At 40.1% G+C, this 16,246-nt stretch overlaps 1 protein-coding gene across 2 annotated transcripts in view; it reads left to right on the plus strand.

The window, feature by feature from the left end:
• RNF128 (ring finger protein 128) overlaps positions 1–16,246 on the plus strand; it is a 111,065-nt gene that overhangs the window by 45,249 nt on the left and 49,570 nt on the right. Inside the window, exon 1 of one of the 2 annotated variants that reach the window (XM_041741658.1) lies at positions 1,989–2,719. The exons of the other annotated variant lie outside the window; for it this stretch is intronic. Coding sequence (XP_041597592.1) covers positions 2,227–2,719 — 493 coding nt within the window. The 5' untranslated portion in view covers positions 1,989–2,226. Of the gene's footprint in view, positions 1–1,988; positions 2,720–16,246 lie in introns of those variants that run through there. 2 annotated transcript variants of the gene reach the window in all.

The following is a 16,246-nucleotide window of genomic DNA, read 5'->3' on the forward strand; positions in this document are numbered from 1 at the left end:
AGATTTTATTCATTTATTCATGAGATATACAGACAGAGGCAGAGACACAGGCAGAGGGAGAAGCAGGCTCCATGCAGGGAGCCTGACATGGGACTCGATCCTGGGTCTCCCAGATCATGCCTTGGGCCAAAGGCAGCGCTAAACTGCTGAGTCACCGGGGCTGCTGATCTCTGTAATTTTAAATACAGCGTTTCTTTAAAGTACAATATAGGGACACCTGGGTGGCTCAGTGGTTGAGTGTCTTTATGCCTTTGGCTCAGGGCATGATCCCGGTAGAGCCCGCTTCTCCTGTCTGTGCTTCTGTCTCCCTCTCTATGTCTCTCAGGAATAAATAAATAAAATCTTAAAAAATAAATATAGTTTATTGCCGTGTAGGCAGTATTTATTGAACTTTGAGTGTTCTTTGCCAAGAAATTCAGACAATTTCTGGGATTGTACCATTTGCTAGAGATGATTCATCCTACCTTTTCTTTTTCCTTAGGTAATTTCTATCCTAGAGATTAACATCATCAGTAGCTGGGGGTGCCATGCTATTGGCCTAGCACACCAGGCTTGACCTCTAACATAATGTCTTTTTCAGTATATAGGGTTCATGTTTCACAAAGTTGCCCATTTATTTGGATTCTAGGGGCTGTTCAGTTACGGTGCTAATTTTCCTCTAGGTTTCTCTCAAGCCATAAGAGTATCAAGTGAAGAAATGTCCCATGCTTAATCCTTTGGAATAAGATTGATTAAGTAAATGTTGGGCCAGGGACTGCAAGGAGTGACTGATCAAGAATTAAACAAATGCTGGGCTGGATAAAGTGAATTACATCTCTCTGAACTGGAAAAGTGGCTAAAACATCCTGAACATCATTTTTCTCTGGTTATTATCTCAAAGCAACAATTTTAAGATTATTCACAAGGTATGGGGTCCTTGACCCTGTTTAATAATAACGGTACTTAACAGATATATTTTTTACACCCTGCTAAGTACTGTTCTAAGTGCTTTATATGCATGAACTCATTTAATCCTCTGAACAACTTTATGAGGAAGGTAATCTTATTATCCCCATTTTACAGATGATGAGGGAACTGAGGCACAGTGCAAGGTCAAAAGTCATTCATCACCATCATACAACAGGTGTATTAAGTCAGTTTAATCCAATGCATATTCTTGGAGCACCCTATTAAATGTGATAACTGACAAGGTAGATACAACTTGTACGCTTAAGGTAAGGAGGAATCATAATGCCAGAGTGCAGTGAGTGAATCACTAAGGTGAGTCCGGCTTCTTTCAATTGGTGGGAAATGGGGAAAGATTGTTTAGTTTAGGTCAGGAATGGTGCAGATGTATAGATTTGGGTAAACCTGGTTCCTAGCAGATGAAGAAATGAGGCTTAGCTTTGAGGTGGATGGAAACGGTAATTCTGTTCTGAGGGTTAGATCACGTTCAGAAGGGGCTTCTGATGCAGTCTATTCAGCATGAGGTAAGCGTAAGAAAATACCCAGGTATGACGCTTGTCTGGAGCTGGAAAGGAGAAAAGTTTAAAAAAAAAAAAAAGTAACCACGCGCTTTTTCTGTCCCTCCACCTATAGAGAATCAATAAACAGCTTGCTCCCAGGACCACCCACCTTCCCCAAATTCCCTCGGCCTCCAACTCCGATCCCTCAATCCCTCGCATCTGTGCCTTTTAGAAGTACTTTCACATTCTGGCACCTTAAGGCTGAAACGGCCTCTAGGCAAAGGTTCAGAAGGAAAACCCCCTTCTTGCAATCCAAAACGGACCCGGATCCTACCGGAGGGCTTGTTATGGTCGCAGATTCTCTAGTCCCTGGCCTGTCCATTTTGCACAACACGACGCGATACACACCTGGCTGCCGGCCTCAGAGCCTACTCTGACGCCTGCCCATCACATTACCCTTTTAAGAGGCGGATCCCGCAGTGTCCTTTCCTCCCTCCCAGCCACCTCTACCCCCAGTCGTCTGGGCGGAGCTTCTCGCTAAAGCCCCAGAGCTCGACGCGGCCGTAGCAGTAGCGGAGAGGACTGGAGCTGCGAAGAGCTGCATCTGCCGCAACCGCTTGGGTCGACGCTACGTGCCGCGCGGCTCCCACCTCGCTCCCGCGCACGCCAGTACCTCCCGGCTCCCTCCCCACCTGGCGCGCACCTGGGCCCCGGCCGGGGTCCTGCCGAGAGTGGGAGGGCGCGTGCCAGGGGCCCTCGGGAACCGCAGAGCGCGCGCGCCATGGGGCCGCCGCCCGGGGCCGGGGTCTTGTGCCGCCGTGGCTGCGCCTTTTCCCGACTGCTGGCGTGGTGCTTCCTGCTAGCTCTGAGCCCCCACGCCCCCGGCTCCCGGGGAGCCGAGGCAGTGTGGACTGCCTACCTCAACGTGTCCTGGCGGGATCCGCACACTGGAGTGAACCGCACGGTGTGGGAGCTGAGCGAGGAGGGCGTGTACGGCCAGGATTCGCCGCTCGAGCCTGTGGCCGGGGTCCTGGTGCCGCCCGACGGGCCGGGGGCGCTCAACGCCTGTAACCCTCACACGAATTTCACGGTGCCCACGGTCCCGGGGGACTGGGGGAGAACCGTGCAGGTCTCTTGGTTGGCCCTCATCCAGCGCGGCGGGGGCTGCACCTTCGCAGACAAGATCCATCTGGCTTACGAAAGAGGGGCGTCTGGAGCCGTCATCTTTAACTTCCCGGGGACCCGCAATGAGGTCATCCCCATGTCTCACCCGGGTGAGTGCCACTACTACAAGGCGCCCCATCAAACCCCTGCCAAGGCCAGTTTTTGTTGTGTGTGTGGGGGGGTCCTATTTTCCTCAGTGCTGTCTCCCCCACTCCCACCCCGCCCCATCTCCTCGCTCCGAAGTAAAACGAGTGCCCTTTCTGCCCCCAGCAAAGGAGGCAGGGTCCTCTCCTTCCCGAGATTTCACCCTGCGTGGGGGGTTGGGCGAGAAAATCCTCCAGAATTTGCCTGTCTGGTGGAAAAGGGTAAGACAAACGGAGTGCGGAGGCTGGCGACTCAAGGACTGTTTGGGCTCTTTGCGTCGCCTTTTCCCGGCGTCCCACGAGGGTGCCTTGCCCGGGCCGCTTGGGCGGTGGGCACTAGCTTTGAGACCCTGACTGGAGGGAAGACGGCCTGGAAATCCCTTCCTCACTCTGTTCCTGTTTAACAACCTCAGGCCCAAAGCAGATTTTTCCCTCCTCTCTCCGTTTTTCTCTCCCTGGCTCCTAGTTTCAGGTACGAGATTGTGTTACTGTGCCCTGTTAACCTCATTGCACTTTGGGAAGAAACTTTTGTCGACTTCAGGGGCTCATCTCTGCCCCCGGGGGTCTCGGGTGCCAACTGATTGTCTGGATCAGTGCTTTCCTTGGCCTTTGAAAGATCCGATTTAGGTTAAGGAGTGGCAAAACAGGTGATTAATGTTACTGAAAAAAAAATTAAAAAGAAGAGCTTTGTGCCTGCGGAGAGCAGAGGCCTCGACTTTGGGGGAAAAAGTAGTGCCAGGCAGGTCTTCAATTTGTGGAGGTGTTGTGGGTTACCGTTTATCCCCCTATTCAGTGATTCTTCCAGAAACCTTCTCCTTATTTGTGATTAAGTAGTCTTAGCATGTGTATGATCCTAAGCCCCAAAGGACAAAGAAAAAAAACTGGAAAGGGAAGAGACACATAATAGTATATCACAATTGTTGAGAGCTAGGGCCCAAGTCAGACCTTGTTTAAATTCTGGCACCCTTGCTAACTAGTCCTGTGACCTTGGGCAACTTACTTGAAGTCTTTATGTCTGTGTTCCCTATCAATCAAAAGGGAAAGAATTAAGAACTACTCCCACAGGTTTGACTTGAGAATGAAATGAAATAATGACTGTAAAGAGTTTTAACACATCATCCTTCTCAGTAAAGGCTAGCTAATAGGATTAGCTTTTTAGGGAGTCACTGGAGAAATGAATCTGCTTATTTAAATGCTAAAGGTTTTGTGTTTTTCTTAAATCCCTGGGTTTGGCTCTGCCTAGAGAGAGCATTGAGAGGCTGGGTGGAATAATGGAAAGAGGACTGAACTCAGATCTCCTGAGTTCCTTTAGGGCCTTCTTTTCCTCCAGCAGCTTTGTGACCTTGTACAAATTACTCACTGGCCAGATGATAGTAGAGAGGTAGGAGGTGGAAGCCAAATTGGCAGAGTGTGCAGAGGCAAAAGTGAACTAGATGAACCCTTAAGATCCCATCCAGTTCTAAAATGCTGTGATTCTTAGATCTTACTGTAGATTAAAAGAGCAACTGTATCTCTCTTGGTTGGTAGTTCATTGGTTAGAATAAAATTACTTTTTAAAGTCTATTAAGAATGAAGAAGAAGGATTTGGTACATTTTGAAGTACTTGCATTTCAGTTGGCTACCTAAATGCGAAAGTTTGACTTGGTCTTCTCCAAATGAGATTCGTTTGCATGAATGATTGGGAATTGATAAGACAGTTCCTATTTAGAGCGCTTTCATCCTATTTTCATCCTGTTAAGGATATAGGCTTGTATTTGTCGAATCATTTTAAGGGACAATAAAATTAATTTTTGTTGAGCTCCCACTAAGTGCCAGGCACACTACATACATCTTGTATGTTATTCAGAGACCATATGGTGCACTAGGAAAAGTACAGGCATTGTAGTCAAGACTGGGTATCAGATTCTGGTTTTACTACACAATAGCTTGGTGTCCTTGGTCAGGTTCTTTAACTTTACTGAGTCTCAGTGTCTGTATCTGTAGGATGGAGATACTTGCATTGCTATGATTCTTAAGGATAATATATCTAAACCACCTAACATGATAATTACACTCAATTAAAGTTAGCTATTATACTGAGTTAATGCTAATAAGACGCAAAAACATACAAATATAAATGTTTATGCAGCTGTCAGTTTGAATCTAATCATGGCTGTTTTGTTTCAGGATACTATAGAGAAATAAAACCCTAAATATTGATTACTCAATTACACTTAGAAAAGTATTTTGAGACTAAAATTTTTATTACTGACACAATAATTATAGCAAACTTTACCATTAGGGTAACTAGCCATCCAAAAACTGGCTAGTTACTTGAAGTATAGACTCACATTTTTTCCATCAACTCCTAGAGAAACTTCTTTTCAACACAGGGAAAAAAATCACTTTGCATTTCATGCACGTGTGTTGTTGGACATTTGTTCCCAAAGTTCTGTGGTGTTTTTTTTTTTTTTTTTTTTTTTGCTCATTCCTGAGAGTAAGCCTAGGGTTCACTGTAATCTCTGGTCAGAAACAACCAGTTTCTGGGATCTTCCTGGCAAAGAGGTGGGCTTGAGGTTTAAGTGTTGATTAACTCCGTATGTGTTGTCTTAAATTGTACAAGGGCCACCCGATGTCAGAAAACTATTGCTGTCATCTTGTTTATGAAATCTCTCTTGACCCACTCTCACCGGAGCCTGTGCTTGAATTGTTTGTCTTTTGAGTTTATGCTGAATTGTTTGTCCTTTGAGTTTTTGCTGAACATCCATACTCTCACCTCTCACAGGCCTGGAAACATGAAGACCCATTTCTTTCAAGTAACAGAACTAACTGCTCTTTAAAGTGGAGTTTCTTTCCAGTAAATAAAAGTTTTAAAGCAACTGTTCTAAGCTCCTGTTTAGGATGGGCATAATGATAGCCTTACCTCATAAGGTTGCTGGGATTAAATGAGATAATGCAAATACAGAGTTTGACACAGTGCCTGGCATATTAGGAAACTACTAAAATATTTTTATCACAATTAAGATAGTTAAATAAATGTATTTTAGAAAACGAAAATGGAATCTGATGTTGGTAGTACATAATTTGAAGATGAATAGCCTAGAATACTTCAAAGTCCACATTACCTAAAATCCTAATTCTAACACTTTAGGAATAGGGTGAGTAGATTGAATTCTTTACAAGAAAATGATCTTTGGGCCCACCTGTGTTTGTCATTCTTTTCTCAAATAACTACTTTTTCCTCAACTACTAATCTTCTCCTTCACAAAAGGACTTTTGAGATAATATTTTTTAAAGAAATTTCATTGTTTTTTTTAATATTTTATTTATTCATAAGAGACACACAGAGAGAGAGAGAGAGAGAGAGGCAGAGACACAGGTAGAGGGAGAAGCAGGTTCCATGCAAGGAGCCCGATGTGGGACTCGATCCTGGGTCTCCAGGATCATACCCCAGGCTGCGGGCAGCGCTAAACCACTGCACCACCGGGGCTGCCCTGAGATAATATTTTATACTGAATTATCACTATCCGATCCCTTGCCAACCACTTGACATTTAATTTTTATTCTGCTTTTTTTCTAGGATGTTGACTTTGAAAAGAACTTTTTTATTTTTTATTTTTTATTTTATTTTTTTAGAACTTTTTTTAATAGAGAGGTTCAAAAGAGGATGAGAAGAGACTGGGTGGTGATGATTTACCAGTGTAAAGTACCGTTTCAAAATCAATTTCTTGGTATTTCTGCAGTACTCTTTTAACACTGTTGACCACTCCTGTGAAATTCTCCCAAGCACTCTTGGCTTCTCTTCTTTATTGTTTCATTTCTGTTATTTTATTGATTCATTTATCTAACACCTCTTCTTCCTTGCATTCACACCCAGGTCACCAACAGCCCCACCTCCGATAAATAACTGCCACATCCTTGGGGGGGGGGGCTCAGCAGTTTAGCACTGCCTTCAGCCCAGGGCATGATCCTGGAGACCCTGGATCGAGCCCCACGTTGGGCTCCCTGCATGGAGCCTGCTTCTCCCTCTGCCTGTGTCTCTCATGAATAAATAAATAAAATCTTTTAAAAAAATTTAAAAAAATAACTGCCACATCCAGATGATTCTATCACTTTAAATCTTCTCTCATAATGTCCCCTTGTCCCTTTCAACTGTTATTACCCTGCTTTTAGTTCCTATAGCTTCTCAAAGGAACAAATGCTTAGGCTTCTAATTGGTCTCCACCTCCAGTCATTTCTTCCTTCCAGTATGTCTTCCACATTGCCACTGGAACACAGCTCTCTGATCACATCTATGCCATTGCTCAAAAGGCCATTACTTACAAATTTTAGACTGTGTTTCCCAGCATGGCATATAAGATTCTTAATCTAGAACCAATATACTTTCAAAGCTTTATATATCTATTCTCTCATGTTGATCCCTAGATGCCCTCTGTCCTTTCATCTTTGAAGCCTTTCTCAATTCCTTTTTTCCTCTTCCCACCACACCCCCACATCCCCACACCAAAACCAAAATAATCCTTTTGTTTTTCTCCCATGGCACTCTATGTCTTATAGTACTTTTTGCATTTTGCTAGTAGTTATATGTTTATGTCTTACCTCCCTACTGGATTGTTATCCTTTTAATATTTTATTAATCTTCATATTACTCATGGGAATCTTTATACTGTATGTGCTCTGAAAATACTTGTTGAGTTGCTCTAAGTACCAAAGAATGAAAAAAAAAAACCAAGGATTCCCGAGGGTCATAAGATTCACTAGGGAATTATCTAGTGGGGAGTTCAATTCATTGAGCATTTATCAAGGTTCTATTGTATGCATATTGTGGTTTTTGCCTGAATATATGAAATAATTAAGGTAGAGTAGGAAGAATTAGAGTGTACAAATGCTTCCAGGTTGCAGGCTCCCTATTTTTTTATGGTGATCACCATCATAGCCCAGTTTATGGGTTTTAAATGATGAAATGACCTAGGTAACAAAGAGATAGTGAGAATGAGTATTTACATTGAACTTTCCCTGTGTTTTTGTTTTTGTTTTAAAAACTTGGTTTACACCAGCATTCAATTTATGCCTTCAATTAAAATGCTTCCATTGAACATGTTGGTGATATGTGGAATTCCATTACTTAAAAACCTTTTAAAAAAAAACTGAAAAGGAAATATAGCTCGATCAGCAAATTGTTTTTCTAAGCACATAAAGAACTCCATGCCCCGCTTAGTCCCTGGAAGATATGTTATCTCCTACAGAATGTCATATTTAATCTCTGTTCCCAGGCTTAAATGGAGTAAACAGAGGAGAGTATCAAAGACATTTTCTGTGTTATTTCTGATTATAAAATTAATCCTACTTCTTGCAGAAAACTTGGAAAATACAGAAAAGTACAAAAATAAAAATAAAAGCTATGCATAATTATACAATACCATTATTATTCCTTCTTGTCTCTTTTTTCATGTATAGACAGGGTTTTATATCCTACTTTTATAATGGTTGTTTTTATGGGTATTAACGTAGCATTAAGAAAATAAAATTTAAAGGAAAATGTAAAAATCCATAGATATAACCATGTTACCATTTTGGGGTGTTTTTTTTTTTATGATAGTCACAGAGAGAGAGAGAGAGAAAGAGAGAGAGGCAGAGACACAGGCAGAGGGAGAGGGAGAAGCAGGCTCAATGCACTGGGAGCCCAACGTGGGACTCGATCCCGGGTCTCCAGGATCGCGCCCTGGGCCAAAGGCAGGCGCCAATCCACTACGCCACCCAGGGATCCCCCATTTTGGGGTGTTTTTGTTGTCATTTTCTTCTTTTGCTCTGCATATATATTTAAAGAATTAGAATTATATACTGGATGTAAGGTTTTGTATCCAGCTTGTTATTGCAAGCATTTCCCCATGTAATTAAAGATAGAGGATTTCCCTATAAGTTAAAGGGGGTGGTTTTTGACTGGGGGATAGAGATCAAGCTTCTCTTTCATTAACCAGCAGAAAGGAAGTGCAGAAATGGTGACAGGGAGAGATATGAATTGGAACATTTCTTTTGTTTCAAAGATTTTATTTATTTATTCATGACACACACACACACAGAAACAGAGACAGAGACAGAGGCAGACACAGAGGGAAAAGCAGGCTCCATGCTGCTAGCCTGATGTGGGACTTGATCCCAGGACTCCAGGATCATGCCCTGGGCCAAAGGCAGGCACTAAACCGCTGAGCTATCCAGGGATCTCCAAATTGGAACATTTCAAACAAAAATATGCTATATAGAGCTTTACTTAAATGTATACTTCTGACCATAAATGTGATCTGGTCTAACCCATATGCATTGCCTGGTGTGGCCTTGATCTTTTGAAAGGTTTGATCACCATTTGTGCTTTCGGTTCCTCTTATCCCAGGTTAGGTATTCTGTTCCTGATGTCTTTGTCACAAATGAGGTTCGCACCCACTTTCCCCCATTGCTTGGTTAAGTAGCACCTCATTGGCTAAAATGGCTTTTCGTTTTTCGTGATGGCCATGGAAGTGTAAATTGCTGTTGGGGTTTTGCCCAGAGTTTACTTGAGAGGGTGCCACAAATATTATCTAGGGATGAAGAATTTTTTGTATATGTAAATTTGTTGAACTATAACGTATATACACTAAAAAGGTCCATCAGTTGTTAGCCTATATATAGCTCAGTGAATTTTCACAAAGTCAACATGCCTGTGCAGCCAGCACCTAGATCAAGAATCAGAACAGTTCCTAGAAGACTATCTCACATCCCAAGATGAAGAATTTTTAAACTTTGTGCCCTGAGGGAGTGCCCTCTTGCAGCATGTGGTCACATGCAGAAACCCTCTCCTTCACAGCTCTGGAGCTTGCTAACTACAGGGACCTGCAGCAGCAGGAGACTGTGGGGGGCTCTTTCCAAGCACAGAGTACATGTGTTTCTGGATGCAGTTCCCAGGCCAGTTTAGTGGTGCCACATTTTGCTGTTAACACCCACTTTGGAGCCCTCTGAGCAGAGCACAAGGGCTCTTTGTTGTTCTATTTCCTGTTCTCTTTTCTCTTTAAGCTGCATGTATGTCTTTCTATATATCATGGCACATACTTGCCACTTGAATTTGCCCATAGGCTTGTTACAATATTGATTTCTTTGGAAGAGAAAGTTTGGTGATTCATGCCTGACTTCAAGGAGGCCGTTAGGTTCAGAACCTAGTTGTGATTTACTTGGTTTTCATGCTTGAATGCTCCAGTTAGATATAAATCAGTGATTTTGAGTTAACCCTATTTATTTTGAGCTTTTTTTTTTTAATGAAGATGGTCTAGAACTCACTTGATGATGATGATGTGTGTATATTTCTCTCGATATTAATCCTTATCATTTCAGATAAAATGTTGAAGAAGCTTGCTGAAATGCTGACTGAAACTAAAGTCTTAGCTTTTAAAAAGAAAATACAAAACAATTTTTAAAAAAAGAAAATACACCAAAATGTTAACCTTGGCTATTTCCGGTTGGTAGAATTATGGGCGATTATTGTTTGTTTGTTTGTTTTTTTCACTGGGTTTTCTGTATTTTCTGAATTTCCTCTACTGAATATATTTTATACTTGTAAAAATACTTGAAAAACGCCACATATTCCTATAGCATTGATAAATCCTAAAGAAAGCATTAATGATGTGACTATAGCAACAACAGGAACAAATCATATCTGATAATAGAAATGATTTACAGACTTATGAGAATTCAAAGAATTGCTTTGGCCTTTTGAATGTATCTAACCTGTATGATTGTTAATATTGTCCTTTCTTGTTAACACTAATTGGTTTCTTCATATGTAAAATAACCTTGAACACTAAAGAATTTTAAAGGCTGATTTTTCCTATTTTAATATGAACTGTTTCTCTTTACCCTTCATATCACTATTTAGATATTTTTTTCTTTCCCCTCCTTATACATATACATGCCTCACCCCTGTCTTGGTATTTTTGTTTCTTTCCCATGAGAAGCCTGCTTCCTCATTTGCCTCCTTCAGTATCTCTTCTTTTCAGTATTTACAAGAATAGTGCTAAGTTTACCAGCTTTGTATGAAGAATCCAGTATGTTGGCAATTTTCACCTATGACACACTGGGTTCATCTGATGACAATAATTTTTGCCATTTAAGAAAAGAGGAAAACTTGCTAGAGTAAGTGCAGATGAGAATCATGGTGTTCTTATTTTATACTTTATTAAGGATATGCCCAACATAACAAGCTCAGTCAAGGTGGTATTTAAGACATTATTAAAAATGGAATAACTTCTCTCTCTGCCTATGTCTCTGCCTCTGTGTGTGTGTGTCTTTCAGGAATAAATAAATAAAATCTTTTCAAAAATAAAAAAAAAAACTGAGCTTCCTTCTATGTGGTTCCACTTCTTTTGAAGTGAAATTAAACATAACAAATCACTGCTCTCATATCTAACAACCTTGAATGTGTCCACAACTTACTTCTGCAATCTCCACAAAAACCTCCCATGAACCATGTAGTCCTCCTGATTCATTATGTATTTTCTTATGTTCTAGCATTTAAGATAAATACGAAATGATTTTGTTGGTTTTGCTTTAGGTATTACAGCGAAACTGTTTCCTGAAAAGTTTTATTACACATATGGGTTAAATAATAGTTCGTATTTGCTTTGCAGTTTTTAGTCCTCAAGCCTTTCACATGCAATCATTTGTAGGGTCCTTTGGGAACTCAAGGACTGTTTAACAACATTACTATGGGAAAATGTGTTGCCTCTACTTCCCAACAACTGACTTACAAATGCATTTTTGAAACACAACCCATTAGGGTTTCCTGTGTGGCATTTGTTCATAATGATAGCCTGTTTATTATATTTGTCCTGATCATGCTGGTTTAGAATTTTCTCTGCTTATTTATTTTCCTTGTAACATCGACTCTAGCTCTACCCTACCTTTTCCATGGTTTTCACCTTAAGGATTCTGCATTTTGTTTTCCTAACCTATGGTCCAACCTATGGTGATCTGACAAGTTGGCTTATTTTAATAGCATTTGTAATGTTCCTGAAAGTTTTAGGAACATAACTATGATTTGTAACTTAGCCATTAACATATTTTTTAGTTGGTACATCTTTTCTATTTTAGAGTATCTCAGCACTCACTTAGAGGAAAGCCAGAAAAGTATGATTATACTGAGGGAGGTCTTCACTCATAGATCTGTAAGCAACCTATATTGAACATTGTCCCCAGGTATTTGGAGTTCAGTGGTATTTCAAATTCTTGTTTTCCACCACCACCATTTCATTTTGGCATGAGGACAGGATGTTTAAGACAGACTGGCACTGGCTAGTGCCAGTCCACCAGTCACTTCCCTTGCTTTACCTCCAACCCCCATCCCTTTTTTGCCATTTCTCTTTGACTGGTACCTTTTGGTTGAACTAATGAAGAAGAGGATATTGACTTACCTTGAGTGATGTAATTATAGACTAACGGATTATTCTTTGATGATTAGGAAAGCTCCACGATTGCTCTATTTTAATTTCAATCTAGTGTACCAAAGGTGAATGTGTTCTATTTGAAATTGAAAGACAGCATATTACAGTGGAAGAATGGGTGTCCTTGAGTCAGACTGCTCAGCCTGAATTCCAGGTCTACAAATGAACAAATACGTGATTTTGGGCAAATTGTGAACCTGGACTTTATTTATCTTCATAAAAAGTGGAATAATCATGCCCTTTTTCTGTGATTTTGTAAATAAAGTGTTTGACATGGAGTGGATATTTAGCAAATGTTCCTCTTGAATCTTTTGCTGAGAGTTTTATTAATAAACAGTAGTTCTCCTTTGGTTATTACAGCTGTTCACTTCCACATTTTGAAATATGTAATTATTTTATATGTAAAAGCAGGGGGGGAAATGCCTGACATCCAAGTTGCTGTTTTTCTGGGCAATTTCTGAGAAACACAGGGAGAAATCACATAATCAAGAAACTAAAACAACTATCTTGTTCTCCCTGTGTGTTTCCATTCTAAGCAGGAACAACTCTTTAAAGTCAAGATGTTAAGCTCTAACAAAAGGAAAGACTGTGGACCTTTTGATGGCACAGTGACAAAGAGAGGAGACTTAAATGAATCAAATGGATTCTAATTTGAACCTCAATTCTGTTATGTAATAGATTTATAACCTTAGCCAGATTAACCTCTTTAAGACTCAGTTTTTTCATCTACAGAATGGGAGGTGATAATCGTACCTACCTCTAGGGTTATTGTAATGGAGGGATAAATCAGATAATATATAAAGCATGAAGTACACAGCCTGATTCATTAAAGGATAGTTTAACAACCTACTCACCCTCATCTGTAGCATTTTTTGGGGGATTGGCAATGCACATCTCTGCAGGCCTTCTCAGAGCCTCTGATATATGCTCAAGAAGCACTGTTCAGCTTTGTTCAATGAATTATTTTCTAAACTTACTTATCTGTAGAACCTCTTTTTTTTTTTTGAAAATACTTAGCACCTGAAGTAGAATTTGGAAAACACTGATTGCCATTCATTTTATAAATCCCCCCTCCTTTCCTCCTCCTCCTTTATTTAGTTAGACTGGCCTCAGATTTTAACTGTATCATAGTATTGTCAATGTCAAGGAGTAACTAAACTAGTTATCTCACTCTGGTAAGAACAATGTTTTCAAATACAGTTATACTTCTTTGTACTAATGTACCTTTTATATCAAATTAATGTGACTTCAAAGTGTAGTCACTACAGTCTAAGCTTATTTTTCATATTGACTTTGAGAAACAATTTATTGTGGAAGTATAAAAACACAAGAGAGACCAGTTTGTTTTTATATTTAGTGGGTGTACCTTAGTACAAAAGTTCGCTTTTGTAATGCTTCATACAGGAGGAAATTTAATATTCTCAGTTGGTAGAATGTCCTTATTTACGAATTGTTTATAGCAAATGATATCAAAATTTCTGCAGAGACATACCAAATTCTCTTTTTCTCTAATACAGAGATCTCATAGAATACTAATGGGACATCTGTAACTTTTGTGCCCTTGGGTTCTTATGGCCAGATCAAGATGAATACTGTATCTCTAAACACAGTGCTCTTCATAATTTTAGGGACTAATGAAATTTCCAATGTAATTCCCCTATCACAAACTATATCTGAAGAGCATGTGTGCAAAAAGAAGTTCCAATTTAAACAACGTTTTGAATACACTTTATGACCAGCACTGTTCTGGATGTTGTGATAGGGGAAGAGTGAGCAGGGAGTAGGTAAAGATAAATGATGTGGTCCTTCATTCCAGAGAGGTCACCTTTACAGCCTTTATTGCATTTTTTTTTTTTTTGGCTAATGATACTTTAGTCTGACACTGAAATAATTTAGATGAGGCTTTTAGATCCATACCAACTGGCATTCTCTAGAGTTCAGAAAAATTTAAGGTACAAACTGTATGTCCCTTCCATACATTCTTGTACTGGTTTCACTTGGTCTGAAAGGTTGAGGGTAAAGTGGAAGATGGTGAAGACCATTTCCCAATTTCATTGTCAGTCTAGGCTATGGCTTGGTTTTGTGCTCATATTTTCTCCCTGGGTACAGCAACAATTTATTCACTGGAATTCTCCTTCTCAAGGTCTCATGTCACAGGGTAACAGAACTGATTAATGCAAAAACAAAGAATCACCAATAATTTTTTTAAAGATTTTATTTATTCATTCATGAGCGACCCACAGAGAGAGAGAGAGGCAGAGACACAGGCAGAGGGAGCAGGCTCCATGCTGGGAGCCCGATGTGGGACTCGATCCCGGGTCTCCAGGATTGCGCCCTGGGCCAAACACAGGCGCCAAACCGCTGCGCCACCCAGGGATCCCCCACCAATAATTTCTTATGCTCGTTTATATACATTTTCTTTGCCTGAAACCCCTAAATCTCTTATCCTTTTTTACTGCCTAACAAATATCTAATTGTTTTTAACCTGTGGTGTATAGGTTGCTAGTCAGTAGTTGCTTCACCATCAGATATTCTTACAGATTCTGAACAGCTCCGGATATTGCACAATTTATTCTCTCAAAGTATTGGGCTAATTGTATGTATTGAATAAATACATTGATGCTGTAGAGTTTACCAACTAACCTTAGAAAACATAAATAAATAGCAACAACAAATGTTGAATTTGCTTTCTAGAAACTTTACTACCCCCAAAACAAAAACTCTGACAATAGAACTTCATAAAAATTTTAATACAATAACAATACCATACAATAACAATACCATACAATAACAATACCATATTAGTGAAATAACAGATATACTATAATTTCTGCATGGTCTTGCAATAGCATATCTTATTATTTTCTCTCCCTTAGTATCAGCACAAATTTAAGGTTTATAGATATTAAACCTCTTCCAGCTGTTTCAAGACTTCTCTTTTCTGTCCTCTGAACCTTCTCATAAGTGGCTAAATTACCAGTCTCCTATGAGCCAGGATGACTGGATTTTACCTTGAGCTTGGAGCTAAAATGGCGTCTGTCCTAGCTCCTGAATGTAAATGGAAAACTGAGGTATAGTCAAGCCCCAGGTTGGAGAGGGATTATTGCCATTAGTGCTGCTCTGGCAGTATGATAATTTCAGTGGGATCAGCACAGTGGCAGTAGGCATCACATTAAACCCAAACTCTATAGAATAGAATTAGCGTTTAACTTTATCTTTATATACAATATGTCCTTGATGTAGGCAGACATGCTCTATCAAGATATGCCATCTTTGAATGTAGGGAAGAAGCACACCTTACACTCTGTCCACTGCAATTATCTTTAAGGATGAATTTCTTTTCAGATTGAATCAAGATTCAGATTATCACTATGTACAGCGTACTTAAAATGGCATTTATCAAACATTTATTTGGCATGTAGTATGTGCCAGGCACTCTACTAGATGTAGATATAGTGATGAAAGACCCAGTCCCTAACCTGAAGGAGTTCATAGCAAAACTCAAAAAAACCAGATAACTTTGAGGGAGGTCTGCACTAGACTGTAAAAGCTGAATACCTAACCCAGATGGGTGGAGATCTTATAAAAGGAGGTTGAACTTTATTCTGTAGGTAAAATGGAGCTCCTTAAGGGCCTTTAGCAAAGGAATACTATGAGTGTTTTTTCTTTTTAGGAAAATTTATCTGGTAGCTGTGAGAAGAATGAATTGGAGGATTAAATACTGGTGGTTTGAAGACCAGTTAGGAGGTTGTTACATAGATTTAGGTAAGAAACAATGGAGAGGCAATGGACATGTATTATAACAGGAGAGGAATGGGCCTGTTTCTGATGTGGCTAATTTTCAAACTTCTCTGTATGAAGTACTTACTGATAAGAACAAAATAATTCTATTGGCAGAGTTTTCTTTTTTTTTTTTTTTTTTTTAAATTTTTTTTTATTATTATTTATTTATGATAGTCACACAGAGAGAGAGAGAGAGGCAGAGACACAGGCAGAGGGAGAAGCAGGCTCCATGCACCGGAAGCCTGATGTGGGATTCGATCCCGGGTCT

Source organism: Vulpes lagopus, chromosome X, assembly GCF_018345385.1.
Source record: "Vulpes lagopus strain Blue_001 chromosome X, ASM1834538v1, whole genome shotgun sequence".
Classification (NCBI taxonomy): domain Eukaryota; kingdom Metazoa; phylum Chordata; class Mammalia; order Carnivora; family Canidae; genus Vulpes; species Vulpes lagopus.